This window comes from Molothrus aeneus, chromosome 1 (assembly GCF_037042795.1).
Source record: "Molothrus aeneus isolate 106 chromosome 1, BPBGC_Maene_1.0, whole genome shotgun sequence".
In the NCBI taxonomy this organism is placed as follows: Eukaryota; Metazoa; Chordata; class Aves; order Passeriformes; family Icteridae; genus Molothrus; species Molothrus aeneus.
Window position 1 is genome coordinate 41,455,494 of NC_089646.1, and position 17,684 is coordinate 41,473,177.

A 17,684-nucleotide genomic window follows, 5' to 3' on the forward strand; every position below is an offset into this window, starting at 1 on the left:
TTCTGTTCCAGCTTACGCTGTTATTGGAAAAGAGGCATGGTTTTGTGCAAGCCATTAAGTTGTATCCACCCACAGCACTCAAGAGTAGAAACAGATTTCAGGCTCAAGAGAGGATTGTAGTGACAGTTGCTGAACAAAGACAATTCTCTCTCAGGTTTCAAGGGAACTAGATTATGTAGGTTTATCACAAGAGGCTTATTGCCATGTATAGGTAGAAATATTTCCTCTTAATGGGAAAAAACTTCTGTGTAGGTAGAGACTTTGATGTAGGCATGATGCTTTTTATGTAGCCTCTGTCTAGGTTCAAAGAAATCAAGAGTTTATGAAAATGAATTGTAAATCTTTTTTGGATTTATTTGCTTTAAGCTTGGGTTCCAGTCTAAAAACTGGAGCATCCCTTGCCCTTTCATAAATGGGAATCCAGTCCTACCAAAGAAAGCCAGAACCACTCTTAATGAGTTAATAACTGGACTAAAGGAACACAACAGAGTGTTTGCAGCATTGCTGCTGATTTAGTAAAATAATTAGAACCACTTCCAGAGGGACATAACTAATTCATGTACTGAGGAATTAGTTGTGTCCATTGAATTGAGATGTTCAGCATAATTGGAAGTAGGCATTTCAGTTCAGGATCAGTCCAGTGTGCTTTTCCATATTTCTCCTGTGATTCTTCAGTAAGTCATCAGTGTCTATTATTGCCATAAAAAGGAGCTGTTGTAAAATTTAAGTTACATGTTGGATTTTTCATGACCATTTATCCAAAAGGCAAGTAAGTTGAGAACTGTAAAGTGCTTTTTTGCCAACAAGTCTTTTGTCAATGAAATTAAATCTGTGGACCAGGACAAAGCACAGGAATATGGTCCAGATTATGAGCTGTAAATATTTCCCTGACTGTGAGGCAACTCTAACTTGCATCGGTTTTTATGATTGATATTTTGCTGGGGTGTTTTTGGTTGGTTGAGGGGGGGGTTTTGTATATAACTCCTTCAGTGCACAAACTGTGCTGATTGTAGGCTTCGAAAGCAAAATGAAAAGACCAACTCACTAGAAATTCTCTGATTTTGAGGAAATAATTCAGTTTTTATTGTAATTTCCCACAGATTTTTACTGTCTGCTTAGTGACCGCAAAAACCAAAAGTATGTTCTGAAGTTCACAGCAGTTCATCAAGCATTAGCTTGAATAATTCCAAGTGAAATTTTCAGAAGCACTCTTGTGAGCTTAGCAGGAATATGATACAGGAATAGCTGTGCCATTGTACAAATGTGAGGAGCCCAGACAGTGCCAAATTTTCCCTATTCAACAAAGACAGAGAAAAACATAGGATGCTCTTTAAATGCCATTTATGTTCTCAAAAGAGGTAAATTTTGGCCAGGCGTGGTCCTGTCTGCTCCCTTTATAAAATATTCCTTTTTTGATTTCAGTTTTCTCCTTTTCATTTTTAGGAGACAGAATGATGAAAATGTGACATTAGAAACGATATGCCACGACCCCCTAGAAGCACTGTATGGTCACTTTTTGGATGACTATCAATCAGAGCAGTGTTTGATGAGGGAAAAGAAGGATGATGGGGGATTGATGTTCATGTGTTCCTGCACAGGTGAAGAATGCAATGATATGCTCATTTTTACATCAGGTAGGTTTAATAATTTACCTTGCATTCCTACATTCCTTGCAAGTAATATTAACTGTGTTAATATTAACTGTGTTATACCCATGTCCTTTGGAATTGCATTTTGTGGGGGAGAACTTCTAATGGCAGCTGCTCTTTTAGTCTTTCTTGAATCTTGCAAAATCTCAATCTTTTTTTTCTGTGTTCTGAGGGTACTTCTTCCTGCCAGGCTGTCCTCATTTTGAAGTAAGTCTCATATTCAGCTCAAGATATTGCACTTAAAAGATGATGGAAGATGAAAGCAGGATGTTTTCAGTTGGTCTGTTGGCACACCAAAATGCAACACATGCTAATTACATTATGAAATCTAAAGTAAAGCAAATGCCATTTTTAAGGTCCTACCTTTTCTAAAAGGCTGTATTGCCTGAGTGTGTTATCTGCATATAGAGATGTTACTGATAACCTGATAGAATGTGAATTTTAAGTCAGCTTCTCTGGTGTAACTGACCATCTGCACCTCCCTTGTGGTGAGTGTGAAGAAGCTAGGTTCCTTCTCTGGGGAATGTTTTGCCCCACACCTATATGGCACAAGGCAGTGTATGTGAGTTCAGGTAAACCAGGGAAATGTGAGTGCAGACCAAACCACAAGCGCACAACCCATTCCCCTTCCACTCCACGAGCTCTGATGCGGGCCACTGCAGACACAATGAAGGCAGTACAGGTGTGTGCAGTGTTGGTGGACCTCCTGCTGCACACACAGATGTGTGTGGGTGCACACACCCCTTTTGCTTTGTTTTGTCCTACCTGCTGTGATTATTTTACTGAGACAAAGTCAGGTTTCTGACAGGGAAGGGTGAGGTATCCTATGGAGAAATTTATGTATTCACACTTCTGAAGGGGTGTGGCACACCACACCCATCCCCATCACCCATAAATTCCTCAGAAAAGGATATAATTAGGTCCTTGTTACCTCAGATAACGAAGGCTTGGGATGCAGTTTCCACTCCTAGGAAACCTGGTGTGGGACTGTGCTGCGGTGAATGACTATGTGAGCAATTGTAGCTCTCACTTCCTAGCCTCCAAGAAGGCCAACTAGTTTAGGTCACAAAACCACACCAAATTAGCCAAGAGCAAGCTAGCATGCCTTTGCTTCCCTTGGCCCAGGCTATCCCTTTCTGGTGCCAGCCCTCATCCCCATCTTCCTCATCCCCTCATCAAGCTTGATTTGAAACCAGACAACCTGACTGCTCATCTGTGGTTGTGTGACCAACCCTTACTTGGGTGACCTTTAAAGGATTTGGAATATATACTGGTATTGATATGAGCACAAGTGGTAGACCCAGGTAGAGAGATTGCTTGGTTTTTTTTTTAAAGAATGTGTCCCCAGAGAAGAGATCTTACTCTGGGTCAGCTGCCTAGTGTTTTTGTACAATATGAACCACACCCTTGTGGATTTTGGCTAAATTTTGTGTTAGCCACGTTATAGCTGTTTTTCCTGGAGCTATGTAGCTGAATGAAATCACTAATAAATGGGTGTCTTTGGTGTGTATGGTTATTAAAACCTTTCTAAAATTCAGCACCAAGTGCCTTGATACCTATGAACTCTGCAGCTCACTCACACTTCCAGATCAACCCACAAGGAGTAGTAGAAGTTTAAACCCAGTCTTTTTACCCAAATTCCTTTCACTCTTCCAAGTGAAGCCTTTCCTGCTAGGTCACGTGCTGTGAGCACTTCAGGTGACTCATGAAAACCATGTGCTGCATTCATATGTATTAAGTGAATAACTACAGATAAAAATTAAAGTAATGTAAAACTTCACTCTGTAACATTTCCAGTTCATTCACAAACACAGGCATTAACTCTAGTCAGGAGGGGGGAGAATTGAGGCTTTGTCATTCCTTTTTTATTGTTGTGGATTAGTGTTTCTTTTAAATGAAAACAGCCCCTTTGGGTTGCTTGCCTGGTTAGCCATGGCAGGAAGACAAACGATTTTTACAGTATCAGACATGCGGTTTCCTGTCTGTGTTTAACTTTGAGCAGAACATCACAGCCAGCTGGTCCATGGCTCCTCCAGACAACTAGATAATAGCCTGTAATAATTTTGCCTTTGGAATGACTGTCATCCAGATCTATTCTGTACATTGTTCTTGCAGGTTTTTTTCCCTCTACATTTCTTATACGGCAGAACAAGAACTTTTTTGCAGTGGTTTTGCACATTCTAGTTTTAGAGAGCAAGATGAGAGCTACTCTAAAAAAAAAACTGATAAAACAGTGATTTTAATAATTTATTAGCAGAAATGGAGATAAAAAAAGATCGTAATTTTTCACCTGTTGATCACAGCGTTTCCTTTCAAGGTATTGTTGTAAATGACAGTGTTTTACCTCTTCTTCCTGTATGCACACTTGAGACAGACCAGGTTTAGTTTGTTGCTGGTGTTTCTGAGGTAAGAATGAAAACCCTGGTTAAGACAGCAAGTTCTAATTTCCACCAGAGGTTAGTCACTGAATTCCAGTGATTCACAGCTGAGCTGTTATTGCTTATGGAAGAATTGGTTTATAGCACTATTGGCTTGCATGAGTCTTGACTGTGAAGGGCAAACCTCCTGACTCCATTTTTAGACACAAGCATCTAAAGTTTTGGGTATTGGAGGTGTTGTGACTCACTCAAGAGTGACTTTAGAAATGTTTTAAGTAGATACATGAAAATCAAATGCCTGTTTATTGTATGGATTTTCATTTAAATTGCCAATTTGCAAGATAAGCAAGACACAGTCAAACACATGCCTAAATATGCCTGTAGTTCTGCTATGTCAGGGGACTGACCCTGATTCAGATCCCTGGCACTCCAGGCCACAGGCAGCTGGTGGAAAATACTGAGTGCAAATCACTCCAAATAATGTTCTGTACTTCTTGGAGAAATAACATGCAGGAGACAGGTAACCATTGTAAATCTGACTATTCTGTGTTTATTTTTTAATCACTCTCTTTTTTTGCCAAACAAAATTGTGGGTGACTGGCAAGCAGCTTTCACCCTTGCGGTGGAAAAATGCTTCTCACAGCAAATCTCAATGCCAGTGTTTTGTAATTATTATTTATTCAAAAGTCTAATGTTAGTATTACCAGAAGGCAAAGCCAGGGAGCAAAACCACTGGAAAAGATTAGCCAGAATTGGGGTAAAAGGCCTTGAGTGGCTAGAAGTAGGCTAGGTAGCAGACAGAGGCCTGGTCCTTCTGTTGTGGAAAAAATGAGATCAGGACTAGACTACGAGGGCTTTTTGCACCCTGATGTCTGGTTGTGTCTGGTGAATCTTCTGAATCTTGATTTACCTTCGTCTACTTTGATCTGCTGGGATGAATCAGGTCTGTCTGTAGTTGTTTGCACAGTCCCAGTCCTCCTGTGATGTTTGGGCAGCTTTGTTCCTCTGCTTTCCCTTCACCACACCTCCCAGCCATCAGCCAGTGCAAGCATGACAGCTGCCTAACAAAGCTGGGCTTTGCTAACTATCCCAAGTTCTTTGACTGAAGTTAAGCCTGGTTTACCCTAATGGACCAAGCAGTACTCTGCCCTTTCCAGCCCCACATCCAACCTGTTCTCCATGGACAGAAATGACAAGGTACTCACTGTAGACAAGAAGATGGGATTCCTGCGTGTTACTTAGTGTATGATCTACCTACCTGCTGTGCAATGGAGCTCCTTCCTCTTGTGCAGCTCATTTAGGCACAGTCATTTATCAATATGCAAACCAGCAGTGGAGACTGCAAACAAGAAAACAAATCCTTTAAATACAGTTACCAATATTTATGCAGTTGGTATCCTGGGCATCATGTTCAAATCCAAGCAACGGTGCAGAGAACTCAAAAGTTGGAACCAGGATTTCAACACAGCTCTGTTTTGTTTATAGTTGTTTCATTCTAACAACTGACATGGTGGTAATTTTTTATCCTCACCTGTCTCTTGCCATGCTATGCATATCTCCATGAAGCTTGCAACCAAGGTGTCTGTAAGATTGTTTAGGTCGACTGTGTTCACCTACTGCAAGATGAAGTCATTATTTTGGGCATTCCCACCACACCCAGATATGGGAGAAACCTTAAGCAGCAACTCTGAACCATCCAGACAGCTGCCTTGAAATACCAAAACCTCAGTGACAGAGATGACTGACAGGTCAACAAGAGTTTATGAGAATAATGAAGCTAATTGGGGAAGTATGTCGAGGGAGGGAGGGTGTTGTGCTACTTTTTAGCAGTTTTTTTTTTACTTCATATTGATCACGGTTTTTTACAGAGTTGGCTAATTGAGAGTGTAAGGGACATGCCTATTTGATTAATCAATTGTGGCTGAGTCATTTGCCTGAACAAATTACAGCCTGTGGATTTGCAGTGCTCCAAGTGCTGTGATTTCTCACTGTGTACAGTTGTTACCTGGGAGAGCTGGTGCTGCTCTGCTGCCTGAATCACCACAAGCATGCCTGTGTGATGCCTTGTCCTGTGCCCAGACTGCAGGAAATATGAATAATGTTTCAGAATGTCCTTAACTTCGTACCTCTCATTTGTCTCTAACATGTTGATCCTGTGTTTTCCTTTCTTTCTCTCCTCTTCCTCTCCTTACTAGAGTCAAAGTGTTAGTGATTTTACTTGACTACATAGGAGGATCTCAGACTTAAGATCTGTGTGCAAACAGTCACCAGTCCATAAATACTTGTGTGATGAGTTGTCCGGTGCTCAAGGAACATCAGAAGGGAGATGATTACAGCTGGACTGCTTCCAAGTGAATTTTAACAAAGGCTTTCATTAATCTCTCTTTCTGTTATCCAACTAACATGTTCAGAAGGTAACTGTATTCCAGCTGCCCCATAAAAGAGGTCAGTAACATTACATAACATTGCACAGAGCCTCTCACTGCTTGTATATTGGCTTTGTTCTCTATGTTTCCTCTTAGGTATTTGCAGGCACTGGAGTCCCACCCAGTGCCTGCAGCTGTGTGTAACCAAAGGAGAGGCTGTGTAATGCTGAACATCTGATTCACTTAATGGGATAGAAAGGAAATAGAATGAAAAGAGGCTAAAGGAGCCAAAATTTTGTTTGCTCTGTATTATTTATATTGTTTGCTTCTTAGGAAAATAACCATGCTCAGTTACAGATTTGTGTAAAAACAAACTAGGCACTCCTCTTCCAGTCTGGTTGGCATATTTGTTACAATTTGCATCACTTGAGAGCTTAATAAGTATGGGAATGTGGCCAACCTTTTATCAGGTTGTCACGGAAGAGACTTTAATAATTACAGACAGAAACAAACTGTAACTAACACTGGCAACATAATATTTTGGGAAAGGTTGGAGGGGTGAAACTCAGGCTGAGAATAAAAATAGTGGTTAATGTGTGGCATCTGTTGAAACATATTGAAACTGGAGAGATTGATTTGTTCCAGAAATCCACCAGCAAACAGCAGCAGACACCCAAGCTCTATAACTGAGCCATGTATCACAGAAACTCAGTCACATCATGTAAAGTTAAAATACGTTGGCTTTCATATTGCTGAGTAGGAAAGCTCAGCTAAAAAAGTCAAAGTGTGGGAGAGATGCCATGTACACACAGTGAAGGGACCTATTAGAATGGCAGAGATAAGGGAATGCATTAGTGGGGTGGAAGATTTTAAGCAAATGGGTGCTGTGCCAGCAAACCAAGGAATTATACTTTGTAGCCAGCAGTGGTGAATAAAAGCAGCAACAAACTATGTGTTCTGTCTTAGAGTTTAAGAGTTTCTTAGACCTCCTGAGTGCTGAATAGCATACTTGGCAATCAGTTGAAAAATGAAATCCTGCTTACAATAGATGAATTACCCATTAGGTCATTGCTGCCCAGCCTTTTTGCTGAAGTAAGCCACCCAGAGGCAATGAATTTGCCTCCCTCCCACCCTTGTGACTAAGATGCAGCCATTCCCATCAGGTGACAGATGCATATGCATGACTCTTCTGCCATGTAACACATGTAACTGGGTCATGTAACTGGGGTTTTTCCCTGGGTGTTAAAGAGAAGTCTTGAGTCCTGATCCCCCTAGGCAGTCGTGTGCCAAGGCCAAAACTGCAGGTCTGCAGGGGAGGGCAGCAGTGGGTGTGCCACTGGTCTTCAAAATAGCTCATACTTACTACCTTTCAGGAAAAGAGAGAAGTGGTGGCACTGGGCATTAACATGCATTAAGTGCTCTGAGAGCTGGGTCTGGTTTGCCAGCCATTTGTTGACTGCAGAGCAACATTTAGGCAGTCATATACCCAAAAGAACAGATGAATGAGTTCCCGTACCTTTAAGTAAACCCTTAGGGCACAAAGTGTTGGAACCTGCGCTTGGGTCACAGCAACTCCATGCAATGCTGCAGGCTGAAGGAGGAGTGGCAGCAAAGCTGCCTGGAGGAAAAGGACCTGGGGGTGCTGGTCAGGAGTGGCTGAACATGAGCCAGCAGCGAGAGCAGGTGGCCAAGAGGGCCCATGGCATCTTGGCCTGTTTCAGAAAGAGTGGAGCCAGCACAACCCCCTGAAATCAGCACTGCTGAGGGCACATCAAATCCTGTGGGCCCCTCACTACAAGAAGGACATTGAGGTGCTGGAGCATGTCCAGAGAAGGGCAGCAAAGCTGGGGAAGGATCTGGAGCACAAGTTCTGTGAAGAGTGTCTGAGGGAGTTGGGGTTGTCTGGCTAAGAGAACAGGAGGTTGAGGGGGAACCTTTTTTGGCTTTCTACTACCATTTGAAAGGAGGTTGTAGCAAGATGGGAGTCAACATCTTCCCCCAAATAAGAAGCAATGGAACAAGAGGAAATGGCCTCAAGTTGTCCAAAGGATGTTTAGATTGGATAGCTGGGGAAATTTCTTTGCCAAAAGTGTTGTTAAGCACTGGAACAGGTTCTCCAGGGAAGTGGTTGAATGAGCATCCCTGGAGGTATTTAAAAGATCTGTAGATGTGGCACTTAGAGACATGGTTTAGTGGTAGACTTGGCAGTACTGGGCTTACAGTTGGACTTGATGATCTTAGAGGTCTTTTCCAACCTAAACAATCCATGATTCTATAGCAGGCCAGGCAGACCTGCCAACTACCGGAGGTAGTGCCTCTCCAGGAGAGAGATTCTCTTTTGGATATCCTGGTAATATCCTTTTCAGACTAAAAGATGAAGACATACAGCTCAAGCAAAACTTACAGGCCTTTGACAGACTTTGATTACCTAGTCCAAAAAAAGATCCTGTCACATACAGGAACTTGTTGAAGGGATTCTACCTTCAGGAAAGTCTGCAAGAAATGCCAGGGTTTATTTTCCACTGGATGATAAGATAGAGCCCACTCTGTTTTTAAAATCCAGTAATCTCTCTCTTCTGCCATGAGTTGGCTCAGCATAGAGCTGAAGGAGGGGTGAAACGGATTTCCTGCACAGCAAAACTATTAAATTGGAAAAAAAAAATCATCTCCAGCAAGTATGAAAATTTAAAATGTTTCCAAGAAGCTACCATGATTTAAAAAAAAAGTTAATTTGGAGTGTGGCATTTGAATTTGATTATTACCAAGTATTTTGTGTCAGGATCAACCATTTTCCTAAGGAAACACCCTCCACCCTGAGTAAAAAAGCTCCCCACCCCCCATCTTCAAACTCCCAAAAACAATGCCTGTAAAACTAGCAGAAATTTATAAAAGTTGGATCAACTTTCAGACCACTTTTGTCCTCAAGATAGGGGTTTCAGGGAAAGTATAGAAGTGTCAGAAGCAGAGTTTTTGTTTTGAAAATCAATATTTCCCACCAAAAAATGTTTTGCTGAAGATTTCCAAGCTATTTTAATTCTAAAAAGGCCAAAATCAGGAATGTACATGAAACACTGAGCTACGGAATTTCATTTCCACTTTAGAGCTCTTCAATAGAGGTAAACTAAATTACTCCAAACAGCTGTTCAGAATAAATTTCATTTCACTGAAAGTGAAGCATTTTATGGAGCTAGTTTTCATCCAGACAGTACTAAAGAGATGGGCAGGCTTTTCCATATTTTGTTGCCTAGTGCCTTGCTCAGAAATCACTACACGTGCAAGTTTCAAACTCCCATTTTGTAAAAAGCTCTCCCTTGATTCAGAGCAGGTCTTGAACTTGAAGCTGCTGTACCCCACGCATACCAGTCCCCTCACTGCTGGGGATTCAGCACTCACATACTTCTCTTGCCAAACTGCAACATTTGAACAGAAATTCTGTTCAGGCAAAAGCATTCGAAAAGTGTTGGTTTTCATTCCAGTGTGGAATTCAAATCAAACTTTGAAACCTCAGAATTTCTACAAAATGAAGTTTTCCTCCAGTCAGCTCAAAGGGCTGCTTTGTGTCTTGGGATCTTGCAAAATAACTAGATCCCAGTTCTGTGTCTGGGACCATGTTTTGTGACTTTGTGTTTCTGGGAATTTTTAAGACATTGCACAAGCTTGCAATACATCGGTGTCGATATATTTAGCTTGAGTTCTGCTAATATCAAATATATTCTTTCTCTGCTCTGTGGCTTTGACTAGCAGTTGAATAGGCAGCAGCTTTGGAGCTCACAGGAGCAGCAGACAGCAAGGAAGTAGTTCTGTCAGTACTGGCTGGGCATTCTGCTGCCCTGCCATTCAAGTGTGTCCTCATTTCACTGCCATTGTTTTACTTATTCCTTCCAAAGTTCAGTGACACTAAAGTTGTATCAAAGGCATGAAAACCAACCTAAAGAATTTGCAAGCTCTAGGGCTTTGAAGTTCCCTGACTGAACAGGGGCTGTACAGTGTTTCCATTTTCCTTGGCACCTGAGCCCTATTCCCTCAAGGCTTGGGTAGTGTTAAGGGTTATGCAGATGGTTTGTGCTTAGTTTAAACCACATACAGGAAGCTTTCTTTTAGCTCAACTTCTCCATTGTTATGCTATATTAATAGGCTCTTTTGAAGCTTAAGAAAGGACTGATCCACCCAAATAATAGTTGTGGGTGGGGAAAGTTATTTAGGAGCACGTTTGCAAAACATGAAAGGCTGTTTCATTTAACCATTTCCTTGCCTGCCTGTACAGCCAGGTTTTGCTCATTCCAGTGCTCAGAAAGAGGAAGCTGCACTCCCATTTTTTAAATTACGAGGTTTCAGTCATAGGTATTTATTTATAAGTGAATATATTTATTCTTAGGTTCCTGTAGTCAAATCATAAAATGTTGGCTAGCCACTATGCAAACATACAGCTATGCTCTGAATTTTGATCCTGTCTTGATTTTCTACACAGATTTTGCAGAGAACCCCATCCTTAGTTTGTGCTGGAATGGCTGATTTGATTCGGCTCTTATCATCAGGCAAAATCAAAGACAGTTCCAGAAATTACTTGCTTGGGACACACTTCAGTGCCACCAGCTCTTTGCTCTTGCTATCCCCTTTAATTCTCCTGTCAGGCAGCTTGGTCCCCTCATAAGCTTAGAGTTCAGTCTTGTCAGTCCTGACACTCAGTTCTCCCTGATGTGCGCTCATTCTTGCACTTCCCAAACATTGAGTGGGATTTGCCTCATGTCTTAAATACTGAAAATTAGCAAGCCTTTGTCCCTGCTGCTTTAGGTGGGGTTGTGCTGCTGTACACTTTTTACCCCCTGCTTCTCTGCTTCCTCCAAGCGACCATGCCAAAGCGGATGTGTCACTTTGCAGCAGGGCTGCAGGATGATACAGTGCTCAGGGGGAAGTGGCCAAACTGCTCAGCTTCTGCTTTGATTAACTTTTTTTTACATTCTTTTTCAAGTAACATTTGCAACATTGACAGTTTTTTCCCTTCTACCCAGAAATTCCCCTGCACCGCAAGCAGAGCTTTCTCTTGTGCAGAAAGAGGAAGAGCTGAAGGAGCTGAGAACTCTGCTGGAGAGTTCTCAGCTGGAGAGCAAAATAATACAGCCTGCTCTAGGACATTGTAGGAATGATTGGAGATCCTCACACAGTCCATAACAGTAAAGGGCAGGGTTTGTTTCTCCTCAGTTAGAGCTGAACATGCACCCAGCTGCCTCTGACTGCTTGAAAGACAGCTAATACATCTTAGGGCTTTTGTCACTCATTTTGAAAGATATTTGTATTTCAAGTATCTGGTCTACATGCTGCAGCTCTGTGGCAAAGAAAAATTACTTAAGAGGCCCTAAAGAAACATTTTCATCATTGTGAAAGAGTATACCCTATGTTATAGATGACATGTTACTCATTTCCAAGGTCAGAGTCCAGACTTAAGCATGCTTTTCTGTGTTCAAGAAAAAACACCAAAAAAACGAAACCAGCAAAACCGAACCCCAAATATTCAACAAAATTACTTTCTCTAATTGTTACAGGTCATAGTTGTGTCACGTAGTTGTGACCTGCTTGCAGTCAAAACTCCAAAACAGCCATCCCACAATGCAGTCTGTTCTCCTCCACCAGGGTGTTTCCCAAGTTCTTAATAAAGCAGTTTTTCTAGAAGCAAAGAATGCACAAGGGAATAAGCAATGCAAATCTATTTACCGACAGTGACATTTGACTTTCTAAATATATTCCTCCCGTAAAAGCCATACAAACACAGCAGGTTTTTTCTCCTCTTCAATATGTTTAAAAGCAGAAGAGTTGGCTTTAATCTGTGATGAATTTTTAGGTATTGTTTTGATTTAAAATGTAATAATTTTAAAATTTACTAACATTTTGTTGTAAAGAGAAACTACTGGAGAACAAGGATTTGTGCTATGCATAGGTCTGGAAGGAGGGATTACCTCAAGTTCTTTTGCATAAATAAAGGAAATATATTTTTGTAGGTACTGCTAGTGCATGTCATTGACCTGTGCTAGGCTGGGAATGACAGTGCTAGAAAGGCACTTCTTCTTCATTGAAACCCTCTGAGAGGCTAGGATTTAATTACTCACTTGCATCTGATTGATGAACCTTTTAAACAGGGGAAGCACATCCTGTTTCAGGATGCAAGCCTTTTTCCAAATAAAAAGAATATACTTTTCAGATGTCCTATCACCTGCCTTTGAACAGCTTGTGGCTCCTGCTAATTGCCAGCTGGGTTTACAATGGAATAGTGATTACAAGTGAAATTGGAGGGTCAGAGGTACTGCTTGTTCTAATTGTAGACTTTTTACCCTTATCCGTTTCAGCATTGCTCACCTTTGTTTTGAAAGGCACAGAGTAGGGGAAACAGAGACTTGTGGCTAATGTAGTTAGTGACAGCTTCCCTTCAGAGCTTATTAAACTTTTCCTTTTCATATTGACTTATTTGGTCTGGTGCACAGAGCCTGAGTCAATGACGTGGCTGTGAGCATCCGCCAGAGCATCATGCTTCCACCACAAGCCACTTGCTTAACTGTAGCTGCAGCTTCACTTGTTTTAGTCCATTCAGGTTAGGCTCCCAGGACTTCTTCCTAACGATTCCCTCCCTCATGCAAAGATGATACAGTACATTTTATGTGACTCAAAGGAAGAAAGAGACTAAGAAAATAAATTTCCATTTGTTCAATCAAATCAGTTTCAGATGTAAACTCTGGCCCTCCTTTTATCTCTTCTTGGAACAAAACTGTTCCCTTTTAAAATGGTTGTCTTCCCTAAGAAATACAGAACTAGTAGTTTTTACTAGTAGTTTTTACTAGTAGTTTTTAGAGGTGACAGGGCAGCTCTTACCTATAGGATAATAATCTGTACTCTTCCCAGAACACATCCCTATTCTACGATAGGTCCCTGTTGTTCTTCTATTCTCTATATGTTCCACCTAAGAATATGGTGGAACATATAGGGAATAGAAGAACAACAGGTGGTGTGCAGTGCACCAGGTATGGAGTTTGGAGTGAACATCTTCTTTACAGCAGAAAACCAGTGTACAGCCAGCAAGGAACTCACAGAGGAAATTTTCCAATACATAAATCCATATAGAAGTACCTGGAGGGTGGTGGTGGTGACTGTTCTGAGCCCGTTTACATGCAGATGTTTGAATTAGTTCTAGCAACACTCACATACATCAAAGCATGAGAATGAATTCTGTTTTTTGGGTCTATATGGAAGCATACATATTTGTGCCTAAATATTTTTGTATAGTGTTTGAACAGACTTCCTGAAGATGGCTTTGCAGGGATCCTACTAAAATATACTGGATCTAGAGTAATAACTGGGCAAGTGGAGTTCACAGGCTTCATTGTCTGTTTACTTATAAAAAAATGAATATGTTTTAGTAATTAGTGGTTAAAGGAGCAGTTCTGTCAAGAATCCATTGACAGAGTAAGTACAGGAGACTTTGGCTATTGTATTCAGGAAAGTGAAGATTTCATCCATTATGTATTAAAAGCCTGAGAAAAGAACAAAGCTAATAAATTACATTAGGTTCTTACTTGTTCAGTTCTGGCTTTTTATAAAGTAAGCAGACAGGGAAGTTGTGGTAAGCAGAGGCCTACATACAAAACAACATTTTGAAGCAAGAAAGCAGTGACAATTTTTATTTGCTATTAGTGGAGAAGATAATGTATTGCATTCTGGATAAAAATTATAATTATTGACAGCCTTCTGTAGATATCAAACTATGATATAACTTCATGCATGCCTTCCTTCTGTTCTTTACAGATGACCCCCATAAACCAGAGGAGAAAGATGAAATTTCCAAAGTCACAATCATAAGTCTTGTCCCGTTACTGGTGATTTCTGTTGCTGTGATTGTTATCTTTTATGCCTACCGCACTCACAAGAAGAGGAAACTCAGCAAGGCATGGGAGAAGAATGTTAAGCCCAAGAAGCATAAGGACTGCAGTGATGGCTGTGCCATTATGTTAGACGATGACCGCTCAGACATCAGCTCCACGTGTGCCAACAACATCAACCACAACACAGAGCTGCTGCCCATTGAGTTGGACGTTGTTGTTGGCAAAGGAAGGTTTGCTGAAGTATATAAAGCCAAATTGAAGCAAAACACATCAGAACAGTATGAAACTGTGGCAGTCAAGATTTTCTCCTATGAAGAATACGCTTCCTGGAAAACGGAGAAAGACATATTTTCAGATGTAAACCTCAAGCACGAGAACATACTCCAGTTCTTGACAGCAGAGGAACGTAAGACAGACCTTGGCAAACAGTATTGGTTGATTACTGCCTTCCATGCTAAAGGAAACTTGCAGGAGTATCTCACACGGCACATTATCAGCTGGGAGGACCTCTGGAAACTTGGCGGGTCCTTGGCCCGAGGGATTGCCCATCTGCACAGTGATCACACACCCTGTGGCCGTCCCAAAACACCTATCGTACACAGGGACCTAAAGAGTTCCAACATCCTGGTGAAAAATGATTTAACCTGCTGTCTCTGTGACTTTGGGTTGTCCCTGAGGCTGGACCCTTCCCTGTCTGTGGATGACTTGGCTAACAGTGGGCAGGTAAGTTAGAAGGTTGAAGGGGGAGCAGGTAATGTACCAATTTGTCAGTTCCTGGGCTGAAAAGATGAAAAAAGCTTCTATGGCAGTTTTGACTTAAAATAATTTAAATTAATGTGAATGTGTTTATAAACAAAGAGGCTCTAAACATTAAAGAAACAGCAAGAGGAGTGCAATGTAGGTTTTGTTATGATTGGAGACCTGCATGTGTGTGTGTGCAACCATCCTCTCACTTATACCAAGCATGTATGAGCTTGTTAGCAAATGTTCATGGTGCTGCTGCAATGCACACACACAAATACAACAAGGATCTGCTTCATGTTGTGAGGTTTTGACACAGTTTTCATGCCTGATGGCATTATACTTCTGTGTGACTTGATCCAATCCTGGTCTGCCCCAGCGTACACGAAGTCAGTCTTGCATCCTCAAAAACTGTAAGCACGTAACTACTGATAGATATAATTTTAAAATTCAAAAAAAGAGGCCTCTTTAATGAATGGTACATTCTCCACATCTAAGCAAATACAAGGATGTCAAATAAAAATAATTGCCCTGTTGTGATTTTTCAACTAAGGAGCATGGATAATACTCATCTGCTTCACAGAGATGATTATGAAGGCGTTGAAGATTACCTGCATCTACATATTGTCTCTTTTAATGAAAACTCCCATAGTATAAATTCAGATCATTTGTTAACTTAATTCCTAATAGTTTAATTATACATATATTTGTGTATTTCCATATTTATATTTTTATACATGGGTCACTCAAATCTTGTCAATTTAAACTGACTTTTACCTCACATGGAACTAATATTTTAGCCTAGAACATTTTCAGGGACAAATCTTCAGTCTGTGGTGTTCTGTTGAGTTCACAGGAGTTTTACTGTGCTTTATCAAATGTGGATATGCCTTTGGATGTCTCCTTATTGAAAAGCAACTGTCCTGATCTCATTTTTAGAAGATCTATTAACCAAAGCCAGGAGTGAATGTTAATTAGTGGAGTCATATTTAAAATACTACAAACACCACTCTATTGCATATCATTTTTTTCCAGCATGCCAGATCTTTTTAGAGTTCAATGAAGTCATACCAGATTGTCAGTCATAAGACTGGTCCCATTTGAAGCAAGACAAGGACTCTGAAATTCATTCAGACACTTTGCTTCAAGCAGACCCTTATTGCAAGCAGATTTCTCTGGCAGTGCTCAGAGTCACTTGGAAGTAGGAGGATACTGCCACTTCCACAGTCCACACCAGCTCTGATAACAAAGTACAGGGCTGCCCAGATCAGGTTGTGGCTTTGGAGTTAGTGTCCTTGGGCATTGATGTTGAGGCTGACTGTTTTATTTTGTTTAGCTTCAGTGAATCTGTTTGGGGGTGACCCAGCTGGTGTCATTCTTCTCTGTGACAAGGAGTATGAGTCAATTGATTTGACTCCAACCTCTGCCTTGTTCTTTTTGGGCACACAAGAGCAACCCACTTTAATTCCCCAACATGTCGGCTTCAATGCTGTAGCTTTTATTAAAGAAGTCTTGCACCAAGATTTGCTTTATGCATAATTTCTAAAATTTATCCTTTGACTCAAACACTTGCCACCAGGAGATTCAATTTTATAACTTGTATAATGGAGCTGACCCAATTTTTAATTCAATAAAAACTTGGGCTTTTGATGAAATAAATAAGAGTGTAAGTATTTAACTGTTTTACTGGTCATCCTTAGACACCAATATTGAAGGCAAGTTGTTGGGATTACAAAGCCATCTTCTTTCCAATCTACCCAAATACCTTCCATATCATGCAGATATAGCCATTATTGACTACAATACCAGGCTGGAAACCACCTTTCTCCCCTATAGAACCTTTGCACTCTTTTGAGTTTGGTCATCCATGATGGTTTATATTTGCAGACATTACTTGATGTGACCATATAAATCTGGACCTTCTTCACGCTGTGTTCAGAGAACTGGTAGGTGGCTGCAAGGACCGCAGTTCTGTACCTCAGCAACATCAGCACCCTTGTAATAGATGGTTTCCCATATCAGATAACGGGAAATACATACTGCCTCTCTGACTGATGTACCTCAGGGCATGAAACATCTCTCAGCAGCTTGAAAGAAATGTAAGACCTCCAGTAAAAAAAGATTCAAACATCACATAAATGAAGAGAGATGGTCCCTCACTAGAAGTTTTGGAAAATCAAGAACTGAAAGCAGACTGATATTTGCAAGGAAGAAGCATATCCAGACTCTAGAGGTCCAATCAGCTTGGAATCTCCAGAGTTCAAATACCTAAAAATGCCTTTGAGACTCAGGAGTCACTTGTTTTCAAGATACAGAAAAAGTGTCCTTGGCCAAAAGACCTAAATGCAGATAAAAGGATATAAGCAGAATGGAATATATGATAAGTTCTAAGGAGGATGGATATAAGATTAGCTTGATAGCATTCTTCAAGTCAGTTTTTGTCTGCTCTTTCTTCTGTGCATTTTAGTTGCAGGCCTTCATTCTCCACTGTCCTGCAAAAGTGCAGTATCCTTTCCATTGCTGCAAAGAGCATGTTAAATGCCAGACCAGAACAGAACTTTGCGGCAATGTGAGGGACCTGTGTTTAGGCATCATTAATCTTGTTAAAATCTGCAAGGTTTCAGATGTTTGCCAATGTGCACAGGTAACCTCTTTAAGTTTTCGATGGGATGTGCTTGGAGAAGA

General features: G+C 40.9%; 1 protein-coding gene across 2 annotated transcripts in view; it reads left to right on the plus strand.

Annotated features, from left to right (window-relative positions):
- The window catches only part of TGFBR2 (transforming growth factor beta receptor 2), a 59,825-nt gene that overhangs the window by 27,692 nt on the left and 14,449 nt on the right, over positions 1-17,684 (plus strand). For both annotated transcript variants that reach the window (XM_066571467.1, XM_066571515.1), the window contains exons 3-4: positions 1,444-1,634; positions 14,182-14,981. In XM_066571467.1, the coding sequence (XP_066427564.1) occupies positions 1,444-1,634; positions 14,182-14,981 (991 nt within the window). The remainder of the gene's footprint in view (positions 1-1,443; positions 1,635-14,181; positions 14,982-17,684) is intronic.